The following is a 13,083-nucleotide window of genomic DNA, read 5'->3' on the forward strand; positions in this document are numbered from 1 at the left end:
GATGTTTTTCTCCTTATCAGGTCAATATCAAGATTTAAATACAGGATAGTATAGTGTACAGTATTTGATTATATATTCAAGATGAGATGCAAGGAAAGTTTTATTAATGAACCAAATATATGGGTATAAATGAAACAACCGATGAATCTTTAAACAATTCCCATCAAAGTTTTTAGACATATAACTACGCAAATTAAGTTGATGATAAACGGTGAAAATTAGCCAATCTCAAAATTACTAGCCAACACAGGAAATCAAACAGATTTGAAATGAATCGGTCCAGTTTTTTGAAACAGTAACCTAGATTATATTGATTTAGATAAATGAATTATGGTCTTTAGTATATGAAAAAATGAGATAATTTTCTATGAAGTAGATTACTAAGAAGAATCTCATATTAAGTAACATTTCTATACAATCCCAATAAGGCTAGTATAAATTATGTCTAAAATCAGTTAAAGACTGTCTAGTTCATTGGAAAGATTGCGTTAACGAAGATTTATAGATTGATGTTTGAAAATCAAGTGATAAATAATCAAGATTGTATAAAATATATTTCGATAAATGATGTGTAGGTGACATATTTTGATGTGTTCAAATCTATCATTATGAAGCTGTTTTAAAAAAATATATAAATGAATAATAAATTAGATTAAAAAAACACATTAAACTTCATTTCTATTCTAACACTATTTAGTTTCCAAGATAATTTTACTTATGAACCCAAATTAATTAAGGGACCATAAAAAAAAACAGGGAACACCAAATAGCTACTTTGCTTTAATTCAAAACTATTGCACTATGTACGTCGGTGAGTTCGAAGAGAATAAAACCCAGGGATTGGAAATCTCATGGCGAGCACAAAACAGTCTAATCAGAGTTAACATTTAACAGTTTATAGATTAAACCAGTTCATATCCATCATCTAATGTCACCTGATGACATTTACTTCAGTTTTGACTCCTACTACTGACATTAAACGTGATAGTTGGTTGATTTCTATTCAAGCATAGATTGTTTTGGTAATTAATCTAGCTTAGGTCTTGTTAATTGTTATTATTATTAGCCTTTTTTATTCTGTTAATGCTAAATATAATTATATGACTATAATTACCAGATTTTGTTGGTAACCTAAATCAACTTTTTAAGTCATGAATGTATGAATGGTGCATGTGCTCGTGTGTGCGTGTGGGTTTATCTTAGTCTATTTATATATAATTGACTAACAATAGAAAGAACATAACAATGAAACAATGTGAATGCATGATAAATTACTTAATTAATATGACATTAACTAAATAAATTGATCAAAGTTCATCCTCCAGTGAGTTAAATTAGTGTTAAAAATTATAGAAATATACCACTTCATTATTTCTATGGTATTTGACTGACAAACAGGCTGATAAAAAGAATGCTTAAATTTGAAAAATACCGTTTTCCTAATTAGTTTAATCCAATCTAGCTAGGTAACCAAATATAAGTCTATGTATTTGAAACTTGGCAACATGTTGAATTTGTGATAGTATATGAAAGAAAAATTGAACTTGTGACATAGTAATTGAGAACATAATGTGTTTGGTACTGGGTAATCACTTTACTTCCGTAAAGCAAGAAGGAATCAATGGAGAAGCTGGAAGAAATGAATAGGAGGATATTGAAAGCATATGGAGGTAAGTTCTGGAGATGTATGCTATACTTTTTAGTTATCAATCATTACGAGGATCAGTGTTCAATCTGACAAGTGATCAGTACTACAATCCAAAGATACATTGTCACCAAAGCAAAACGTTTGATCTGTAACAAATCAAATACTCATATTCTTTATTTTTTTTTTGAATTATCAGTTCTAAACTTATTTAAAACTCATCGTTTCCGAATTTTCCATTTTCTAACTGTGCGTTTTTTATTTTATTCACCATCAGTATTATTTGAAGCTAGAGGTTTTTAGCTTTAAATCTTGTAAATTTCTTTGTGCTTGTACGGAATATTACAAGATGTGTGAACACATATTTGTACAAGGTCTTACATTGACTATAACTAACTGAATTAACTTTCTGAAAGTAATTGAAAGTGAAAACTCAGATACAACATAGTTCAACTGTACAGTAAAATTCGAATGGTATTCGATCCAAATATGAATAATGAAAAATGTAGATTAATGATGTTAAGACGAAAAATTGAATCCCTACTCTTATAGATTAATCTTTATAGGCCGAAAAGCTTAACTGATAAATCTTGACAGTAATTCATGAAGATATAGAAATGTTCGTTATTTTATAGTCAAACATTTTACTAGTTTTCGTTTGTTTTATTTAACTAACTTGTATAGTCGTTTTCAAATGATATTTTTCAATTAAATTGCTACTCATCATCAAAGCATAAAAAGCAATATCAAATGAGTCTGTTCTAGATGCATAAAAATGTCAAATAGAGACTAGTCACTTGTAACCCCTAATATTAACAACAAGAACATACAAAATTCTTATAAGAAACTTGTGCATTCTTCATTCGTTTGATTTTCCTCGAGTAATGAAGAGATTCCATTGGTGTCTTTTTATGACCATTTTTATGTAATAAGATATTATATGCTGAAAACACCTACTTTTACTACGTAAATAATTATAAATACAGAAATTACGAAATTTATTCCAGGACATGAAATTTGATCCATCATGTCAAAAGTTGGATAAACAAAATTGACATTGTCAGTGATTATTCATCAAAATGGTTATGACAAACTTTTTCATATATTATAAAGATTGTAAGTGAATATATAAAGCATTAAGAAACAAGTATCTTCAACAAATAAAACCACTCAACAAATCTATAGTCTATGTCAAAACAAGAGGATATTTCTTATTTCTAGTGTGATAAAATATCGCAAAGTTCGAATTACATTTATAAAGTATGGTTGTCTACGGTTGTGCGACACAGATCTTTGGATAGTAATCAATGTTGAATTTTATTCAATTTCTAATGACAATTGTAGTCTATTGAGTAATAGGTAATTTGGATATGAATCTATGAAAAAGTAGCAATTTTTTTCAGAGTTGTAAGTTCGCTTTTTATGATCAATGCCAACAGGACACAAAAGCTGAATCCAAACATATCTATGGGTTACTTTTAGTCGTTTAACACCATACATATGCAGTTATAAATAACAAATATAAAACATAATTTTGTGAGAAAATATCTTATTTCAAAATAGTTTTATACTGGATTGTACTTGTCACCGTTTATTGTGAAAGGAATTTCCCTTTATCAACTATGTAGTTATTATTATAGATTAGGTATAAATGTAAACTTAATGGTGTTCTATCAGCTGTATATTGCTGTAACCAGTGTTATATGATGACTATGATTTTGTTCATACTGTGGTGTGTGCTACTTATATTGGTGTTAGTCGTGAACAGGTCTGGCATCAGAGAAACAAGAGGATCGAACAGTAAAGAATGGAAACAGAATGCGGTTTGTATGAAAATGCAAGAACAATGAAGTCTGAGTCATTTTGAGACAATTGGTGGACATTTTGGAAATTAAGCATTTATTATATGATTGTTAGTTTTTATTAACATGTCCTGTAATTTTGTGTCAAATACATTCGATTGTCCCCACTGGTGTTCTTGTTCACTACAATACTATGTAATTTAGATACGAAAAGTCGCTGTGAAGTTTTATTCATTTCGTATTAAATATATGAACATTTTTTGTGTAGTTACAATTTAAACATATTAAAGAAACAATCTGTTCAAGTTGGCGAATCCAACGGAAATAAATTTCATCACTCATGACAACCCGATGATTAAACAAATCTTATCAAAAAAAGAAAAATATTGATATAACATTTACCAACTTATATTGTTTAGTGTTGAAAAATTATCTAAGTGCTTGTCATGAGACAAATTATGGTGTAAATCTTTAACAGGTTTTACCTTAAAAAAACTGAATATTGTAAGTTAACACTAAGTAAATGTTATAGCCTCTTGATCATGACTATGTTGTAATAATTTCCTGGATATGGTAAAATTACTAGGGGAATAAAGATGATAAACAAGAAAGGTTTGTGTAAATTTGTTTAACCCTTAAGTAAGATTATCAATCTGCACTGATTTATATGAATAGACCAAGGTTAATATACACCTTCATTTTTCCTACAATTGTATAAAACAATATACACTTATTAGATGAGATTTATGAGTCGGAAATTTAAACGATATAAATAAAAAATAACTGGCAATACTAGTTATTGAATAACATTTTACGTGCATTAAAATCTGTGGGAATCTAAAAAGAATTCCTTACAATTAAGCTGTGTTAATCTATCCTAGTATCGGTATGTACTATTTTAAAATTCTGACTTACCATAGCAGTACATTATATTCAAGGATGATAGTGTTATAATTATGGGTTATTAATATCAATATGAGGATCTGCTGAAACATTTGTTTCACTTATATTCCATTAGGCATTTTATCAATGAAATATTACAAATTAAATAATATGTGATTGTAATAATTAAAATTTACACCAAGTAATATTGAAGGATTCTGTTTGTGGTCAATAATTGTTTTGAAAAAGTGCATAGAAACGTATAAATAATACTACTCTGAATACTACACATACTTAGTAGGAAATTAAATTTACATATGGATTAAATATGTGAATATTAACAATGAAAAAGTTTTGGATTAAGTTTTCTTTTCTTTCGTTCTTTATATTATGTACATACTTGATTACATTACATGCATGTATTAATTTAGCATTGTAAAAACAATTAGGAATTTCTCAATATGAACTTGAATAGTTCTAGATTAAGATTAACAAATTAAGTAAGAAGAGATATATTAACTGTACATAGAAAAAATAATTGGGCAAAAATGTGAATGATTTTGTGATAAAAATGAAATTAATAAATTTTACTCAATCGAAAGATATGATATACTTGTGTTTTTCTCTCCTTCTAACATACCCAAATAAAACATTTTGTAGAAATAAAAAAATTCAGCAAGAGATTTATTGGTTTGGTTATGATTAACTTTCATAATGAGAATCAGTGAACAATTATGTAATACGCGCTTGATAATAGTGATATATATAAACGGCGGCATAACAATTTGGTAATATTTTTATAAATGAATACTTTAGGCATTGTATAAAACACCGCTCATAACTAAATACGAGATTTAGTAGGATGTTTAATTATTATCTTCCTTATTTTAAATCTCATTGTTATAACATTACAAAAATTGATTTAAAATAAGTTTTTCCCAAAATAATAACAACATCCTTCATTACAAAATGAGACAGGCTGGAAGTTCATTAAAAACAGAAAAAAATGAGCGGCTATTTTGTCCTAGTAAGAAACTCATTAGCAGCAGATGGGCAAGAGCCCATTTGTGAACTAAATGAGGACCTTCAGATTTGCTATAGAGTGTGGTATTTACAGGTTATTAAGTCAGAGTACAAATGGTATAGGCCTTTAAATTCACGATACTACTTTAACTTCTCGTAATTTGTGATCAGAAATCGACAGGATATTTAGTTTTCATACGTTCGAATACATCTAGGGTTTCAATAAAATTCTGTTTTACAGACAATACATTGTTGTCAGTTTTCGCTAAATGAAAGGTTTTATAGTTTCCAATGTTTTTTTGGCACCATTTATAAAAGAAGAGGAGAAACGCAAAGCACCCTCATCGATCAGGTTTCTTGAATCACGTGTACAGAATGCAAGAACAAATTTGAATAGAAAAAGCTCTAGATTACGTGTATTGTTTTACGATCTGTACTAGGGATGAAATTTCTACTTTAAAAGTTGAACTACCATGACAAAATAGTTAACAAACAGATTTTTGAATATAAAAATTGAAAAGTTTGAATAGTTAATACCCTAAAAAACTTAACAAGCTAATGTCAAAATAATATTTATCATTGCTACTATAGATAGTCGATAGACGACAATATGCAAGAATAATGGCACTCGATAATCACCAGTCGTAGAAAAAGTCGTTTAAGTCTAAACACTGATCGAAACTTCTTATAGAATGTTCTGTTGTTGAAGAAATTATAGTGTGTGGATAGACATGCATATGACTGTATTATATTTATCCATCCACACCTAGTTGAAACGTTAACTACTGTAGACCACTGGCCTTATAAATGAAATGAAACTTAGTTAAATATTATTTAAGCTTAGTAACTTAGTCAACACAGTACAGAGTTGGTTACTGTTGAATAAATTGCTTCAAGCCTTTAAATGCTTTAAATATTCTTTTATTAAGATTCCCTTACTTTTATCTTCAGAAATATTTTAAAATGATTATGACTTATTAGGACACAATGAGAAGTATGCTCTGATAAAATGTAATATCATTAGCAAACAACTGAAGGGTGATACAATTACAGATTGAGTTCATCCAATGAGTTACTCAAAAAATCACAATGTACTACAACGATAATTTTCGGAAGCGTGAAAGACTGGATTTTGAATAATTGATTCACAAGCAAAGTGCTCAAACTATCATAGAGCTTTTATGTTTTGATACAGTGTGTTCAATTGTCAGAGTTCACTCATGAGACGATCCAAACTAGGCCGAAACAACTGTTTCATGTGCTTTTTTTTGGTGGTTTTCTAGATGACAACAATTTACAATGAAAACAGCATTTAGAGATCGAAGAATAATATCGATCAGTTTAATCTATTGTTAAACCCTTAGTAAGCAGACAATTATGAAGACAATTTAGTTATAAAGTACATTTAGCTAGCCATTATCAAACTATACATAAAAATATTTTTGGTTTGATTTCAAAACAGGCTAGAAGTTTGCCTAATTGAGAAATTAACAGAAACAGTTTCAACACTGTGATATATATATATATATATATATATATATATATATATATATATATATATATATATTCAAAAACTTACTTTTCTTCAGATAAGTTTGTGTTTTCTTTCCTAAGTGTTGATAAATACGTTTCCCAAGGTGTACTACAAGTTTCCTATCACAAATAAATAGACAAAATCAGTGACATTAATTACAAACAATAATATTAATGAGATTTGTATGTTATTTTGAAAATAAGAGTCAAAGATGTTCAGAATAAAGCTGTGCTAAATAAAAGCAACAAATGACTGATATTTAATTAGATTATCATATCAGGAAATTAATAAATTGTACACACAGTTTAAAACTGAGCTTCAACAAATATAAAATCTTTCGGTTTAAAATATTTGAAATGGCACACAGTTCATGGAGATGCAGTTATGTTAACTCATTCATCACGTACCAAGATCTTTAATCAACTGCGCGTGACATTTTAGTTGTACAAGGATCAGTAAAATTCCCTTTTGTCCACACTAAAATAGATGGAGTGGGGTTCAAAGCTGGAACCCAGTAGTGAAAAAGTAAGTGCTATATCTCCTTGATCATAGTAAGTGATATTCCGTTTTAGAACAAGCAATCGTTTTATTTTACTGATGTTACGCTGGACAAACTATTCGATATCAGGCAACATATTATTGGAGGTAGATGAGTGATTAGGTGGAATAAAATAGTTGTGTCCAAGTATTTTCTTGTTGGTAAGCATTAGAACTAAGATTATGTATGATTAAACATTTCTTATGGTCAAATCTAGTAGATCGAAAGATTGATATTTCGACTTCCTAAAGCGTTTCGAAGTTCATATAAATCCATGACCTTCAATAATGTGCCAAACTAAATATGGAAATAATAAGACAGTAAGTTTACACACATGATTAATTCAGTTACAAGAGTTCAGAGATACTCTTATGGTTTTCTTTGCTTTTGCCATTCCACAAAAAATCTTAAAGCCGGTAATAATTTAAGACTTGGTTAATCAGATTGGAAAAGAAGTGAAATACATGGGGTTGCTGAACAGTTGCCAAAAGTAACGATTTGTTTTAAGTGATTATGTTTTTATCTAGTTTGTTAGGATTATGTAAGCGTGTTTATCATGGTAATTGAAAATTATCTGAGCAATTCATCTTCATTTGATGTTATTCTTTTGTTTTTAATTGTTGGTTAAAGGGTGAACCAAAACATTATTTGTACAAAATTTAACACAAATTAATTTTTGAGACCAAAGGACAGTAAAGGTATATGAATCGAGAACACTGAAAAAACAAACCTTTGCAAATGATGTTGATTATTTATCGAACTGGTTTAAGTATGAAGGCCTAATTTATGAGAATAATAAAATAGATTTGAACAAATAATTCCAATGAATGTGATGCCAAACACATGCTCATTTGTTTTTGGTACTTATATAGAGAACACAATGTAAGTAGTAATGAAATTGAAAAAAGAGATCAAGTGTGAACAACAAATTTACTGATGAGCATCATAACAAAAAGCTAATTTTATTGAGATCATGAACTGATCTAAGTTGGACACTCAATAAAAACCTGGAAACACTGGTTAGCGGATTCATGCATGCACATTGCTGAAGAGCCCCATACTAGCGCGAAACAACTGTCTAATGCTTCTAGGCTTTTAGTGGTTGTTTAGCCTGGATTAGTTCGTAATACAAAAACACTTAGCACTCTCAATAACCCCATACCGATAAAAATTTAATTATAAAAACGCTTCTAGTACATAAAATTTGCTACTAAAAGTGAAATAAGGAAAACAGGAACTGTATCAATTTTTTATAAGTAGATAGAAACTCATAACAGTTTTATATTTATTACAAGCTTACAGAATGAAAGAAAATATAAAGTATGTTTATTCGTTAAGTAAATGAAAGATAACGTCATAGCTCAACGTAATTACATCTTTTCATTATGACATAAACCGGAGAAATTCAATGATTTTTGCTAATAAGGACAGTCCTAAACATCAATGTGAAGATGCAAACAAACATTACATTTAAAAAGAGGGCATTAATGGAAATACTCCTTAATATAGAGACTTCGACGGATTATAACAGAACTGATGAGAAATTATGTAGAATTGTACAACTCAGTGAAGGTACATAATCAAGAATGTTGAAGATTTCGAGATGAGTAATAATTAATCATTAATTTGAACTTCGCATAGTCGTTCATGTATATCTGTTTTTATTGTATTAGTCTTCCGTGATAGATATTGACTATTAAATTTGATTATTTCACTTGATTTCGTTCTGCATTTGCAATTTGGTTTTATCAAACGTTGTATAAAAAATATTCAGACTGATTACATTATCTATTTATCCATCAGTAATTTGTCACTGGTATTATGCGCAGGGAGATTAAAGCCATTAACGCTACAGCAAAAATGAACTACACACAACAACTATGTGTATGTGTTTCTATGTAAAAATTCAAGTATACACACTCATGTAAACTATGACATGGCAATTATGTTATGAAATAATAAATAATATTCCAGAAAAATGTGATGCATTTAATTATGAATTCAAATAAACTCTTAAGTAACAAGAGGACAAACTCCAATGAAATTACACTTTACACTTATGTGTTTTACAAAGTGAACTGTAGAGATTGAAAGATAATATTTATATCAATCTGCAGTTAATTGAAGGAACACTGGATATTTGTTTTACTATAGTTCAAAACTAATCAACAATGAATATTAACGGCCTCCAATGCAAGAACTTCACATTTATTTTCTATACACATATTAAATAAAGTTAATAATTTAATCAAAATTATTGGTACAATTATTATTTTGCTATTCGCATGAGTTATTTATTTAACCAAATGATAATTTATTCGACGTTGATAATATCCAGATAAACAAAATGATAATTAAGACTTCCCGAATAATGATATTATTATTATTACTGTACATCAAAATAATCAATGTCTATTCTTATCAGAATGGTCAATCAGTTGTTTTATTTATATGTGTAGAAATAAGGAGAGCATTATGGATGAAAGTATTTAGACTGAACAAATATACCAAATCAGTTAATATATATCTCTGTCTACAGCTAATCTGGTATATATATATAACCGTCAATCAAATACCGTTGCATTAATAATTAGTCAGTTTAGTAAGTAGAATGTGAAATTTTTTAACTGATCACATGTTGTAAACAATAATCTTTTGAGACGTTGTTCATGTATGAACTAGAATGTACTCGAATCATATATCGTTACATTATTTATTACGATAATAATAGACAATCTATCCTTTTATTTATTTGGAAAATTTTAGATATTCCAAGTTAATTTTCAATAGTATAGTCAAATATTAAGTTTACAACAAATCGAATTGTAATTGAACTGCCTCAACCAGTTTGTTATGGGTTGCATAAGAAATAAAAGAAAGTAATCCATTTCCATAAAATTCATTATGGAAATGATTTTAGCCAGTAATTGTTATATATTTTATACTTAAATACTAAACCAAACAGATGACGTGAAAAAAGAAAAAACTGCTCTTCATGTATTTTTTTCGTAAAAAGAACAAACACAAGAAAGCAATCCTATTTCTTATAATATATTAACAACTTGAAATCCACAAAGGTTATATCAATATAATGAAAAGGGTATATATGAATGAAAAACATACCTTAATTTTAATAATGCAAAAAACTGTCGGGGTTTTCCTCCATTATGAGGTTGAAATGAATATCTAATTCTACGAATTATGGAACTTAGTACAAACAAATTGCATAAAGATATATTACCCATGGGCATAGTGGGAAAAAGAGGAATGTTATCATGTCAGATAACTTTTATAATATTCCCAAAAGCTATGCAGTTTGTTATAGATCTCCAAAGCAGAACAAAACAATTTGTTAAAATATACGACTCCCAGTGTGAGCAAAACAAAATTCATAGCAGGGAGTATGGATTTAAGGTGCATAAAGGAATTATATTACGATATTTAGGGATTTAAACTATAGAGTTTAGAAAATGAAATTTAGGATATTCTTAGTACATTTGTTGTAAAAAAAAAGTTCCAGGGAGAGCAATCTAAGATGTAAAACAAACTATTGAATTAAAATATGTGATTAGTTTGGTTGAGTATACACAACAAGATATTGTATTGGTTAGTGCAGTCAATAGCCGCAGAACGACTACTCCGTTCCATCACGTGACTCCCATCAGCGCGAATCCACGGTCCCACTACGAATAAAACCACCGTCATTCATGCATTGAGGAGAGAACTCGACCTTTCAATCACTAGATTGGTATTTAACGGTTTACTTCTCTAATTTCAGTTAATTTGATCCATACTAGGATAACATAATAATTAACTAGTGCTATCTGATTTCAAATGGTTGTTGAACGAAAGTCAGAACACAGTATAAAAAAACTACAAAACTTAACAACCTTTAAAATCTCCTATACCGAAAAATGTATACATATTTATCATGGTGAAAAAAGACGAATAAATGAGTCATCAGACTGACTCGAAAGTATGGATTATGAGCATCATTCAATTACTTTCCACTTAATATTTGTATACTTGGATTCTAACAAACAAACCTTTTTTGCCAAATACTATAGTAAACAAATGAAATGCTCTATTCACACACATACATCATTCAGTTGTATAAACGTTATAAAAAAATCACAAATACCTAAAACGCGGGTATTATTTGCAAAATTTAACTAAATTATAAATAATACTATTAAACTAAAACGTTGAAAACATTTTTAAAAACTAACCTCAATTTTCCTTAATACTGAAGAATAATTATACTGAACAGGTGGGATCATTTTTAATGTTTCTAAAGTATAATAAAATTCACTGAGGCCATAAAATTCCATTGAACTGAAGTCTGGATCCAATTGAACAACATCATTAATTGCACATGGTAATGGAGAACAACTTTGATTTAAATTAAGTAAAGGTTCCACAGTTTGCATACATTTATCCATATTACCCGTACCCTAGAAATTAAATGAATTTATAAATATTAAAAACAAAAGTTAGTTGGGATAAAAATTTCTGGGATAATAACAATTCTTAACCTCTCAACAAAGATATAACCATATATTCAATGATGACTTGGTTTCATAAAACTTACCGAAATTTACCAAAGAGTTATGACTGGTTGAGTCCACTTACGTTACGAATATAGACGTCATTTACCGGTGATATTGGATGGTTACTGAGCCAAATTACAAATTGACTGAAGTTGCAAATATGGATCACTGGATTCCAACTCATCAAGAGTAACAAATTTTAAATGTGCGATAACTTAATTTCATTATTGTTTTAATTATTGTATATATGAATATGGACTAATCCTATGTGTAACATTAAATTATTAAATGCTTTAAATAAATACAGAGGATTGTGAATTTCGTAAAAAACATTCCCAATGTGCAAGGAAATAAAATACTAAATATAATCTGGATTCTATTTTGAATTCACGACCTGTAAATTCAGATATTTTCTATGAATGATATCAATACTAGAACAAAGGAATTGTGCTATCTATCAAGGAGATCTTCAGGTCTTTCGTTAGTGACCACCTGGGAAAACTAAATGTGGATCAAAAATACCATTTTTTTTATTATTTAAGAGAAATGAAAATAAGCTACATATATATACATACTTGGAAAATCTACGTGAAACGTGTAACCTACAAATTTCCATGGTCGGGTTTCAATAACGTAGGTTTTCCACAGAGGCCACCTATTTCTCATTACACTAAAGAATGTTGCTAAGCATGATTCAACAAAAGATAGGACAGATTAACTGAATTCTTTATTCTGAAAAATGTTGTATATTCCAGTTATTCAGCTTCAGATTCATCGTATGATAATATTTATAGGGTCTAGTCTAATATTCCAAGAGTTACATCCTGAAAGTATTTTTCAATACAGAGGTTTTAGTCATTCATAAAGTTAAACCAGAGTTCTGTGTACAAAATCAGTTATTTTGTTCTCTTTTTGGTATAATTAAAGCACATGGATTCTTTTTGTGAAAACAAAATTCACTTGCATAATAAAAAATAACGTCAATCATAGATATTTAAATGAAACTACATGACTAATGTCTATTACATTCCATCAAATGTATAACTTCGGTAAACCTAAACCGAGTTATTTAGTTTTACCATGTCTTAATAATGATTACTTAGATGAGG

At 28.8% G+C, this 13,083-nt stretch overlaps 1 protein-coding gene across 2 annotated transcripts in view; it reads right to left on the bottom strand.

Moving 5' to 3' along the window:
• ENTPD4_1 (Ectonucleoside triphosphate diphosphohydrolase 4) overlaps positions 1-13,083 on the bottom strand; it is a 53,010-nt gene that overhangs the window by 23,996 nt on the left and 15,931 nt on the right. For both annotated transcript variants that reach the window (XM_051210701.1, XM_051210700.1), the window contains 2 exons: positions 11,654-11,878; positions 6,932-7,005 (listed from right to left, as the gene is read on the bottom strand). In XM_051210701.1, coding sequence (XP_051070717.1) covers positions 6,932-7,005; positions 11,654-11,878 — 299 coding nt within the window. The remainder of the gene's footprint in view (positions 1-6,931; positions 7,006-11,653; positions 11,879-13,083) is intronic.

The sequence above is a fragment of the Schistosoma haematobium genome, chromosome ZW, assembly GCF_000699445.3.
Source record: "Schistosoma haematobium chromosome ZW, whole genome shotgun sequence".
NCBI lineage: Eukaryota > Metazoa > Platyhelminthes > Trematoda > Strigeidida > Schistosomatidae > Schistosoma > Schistosoma haematobium.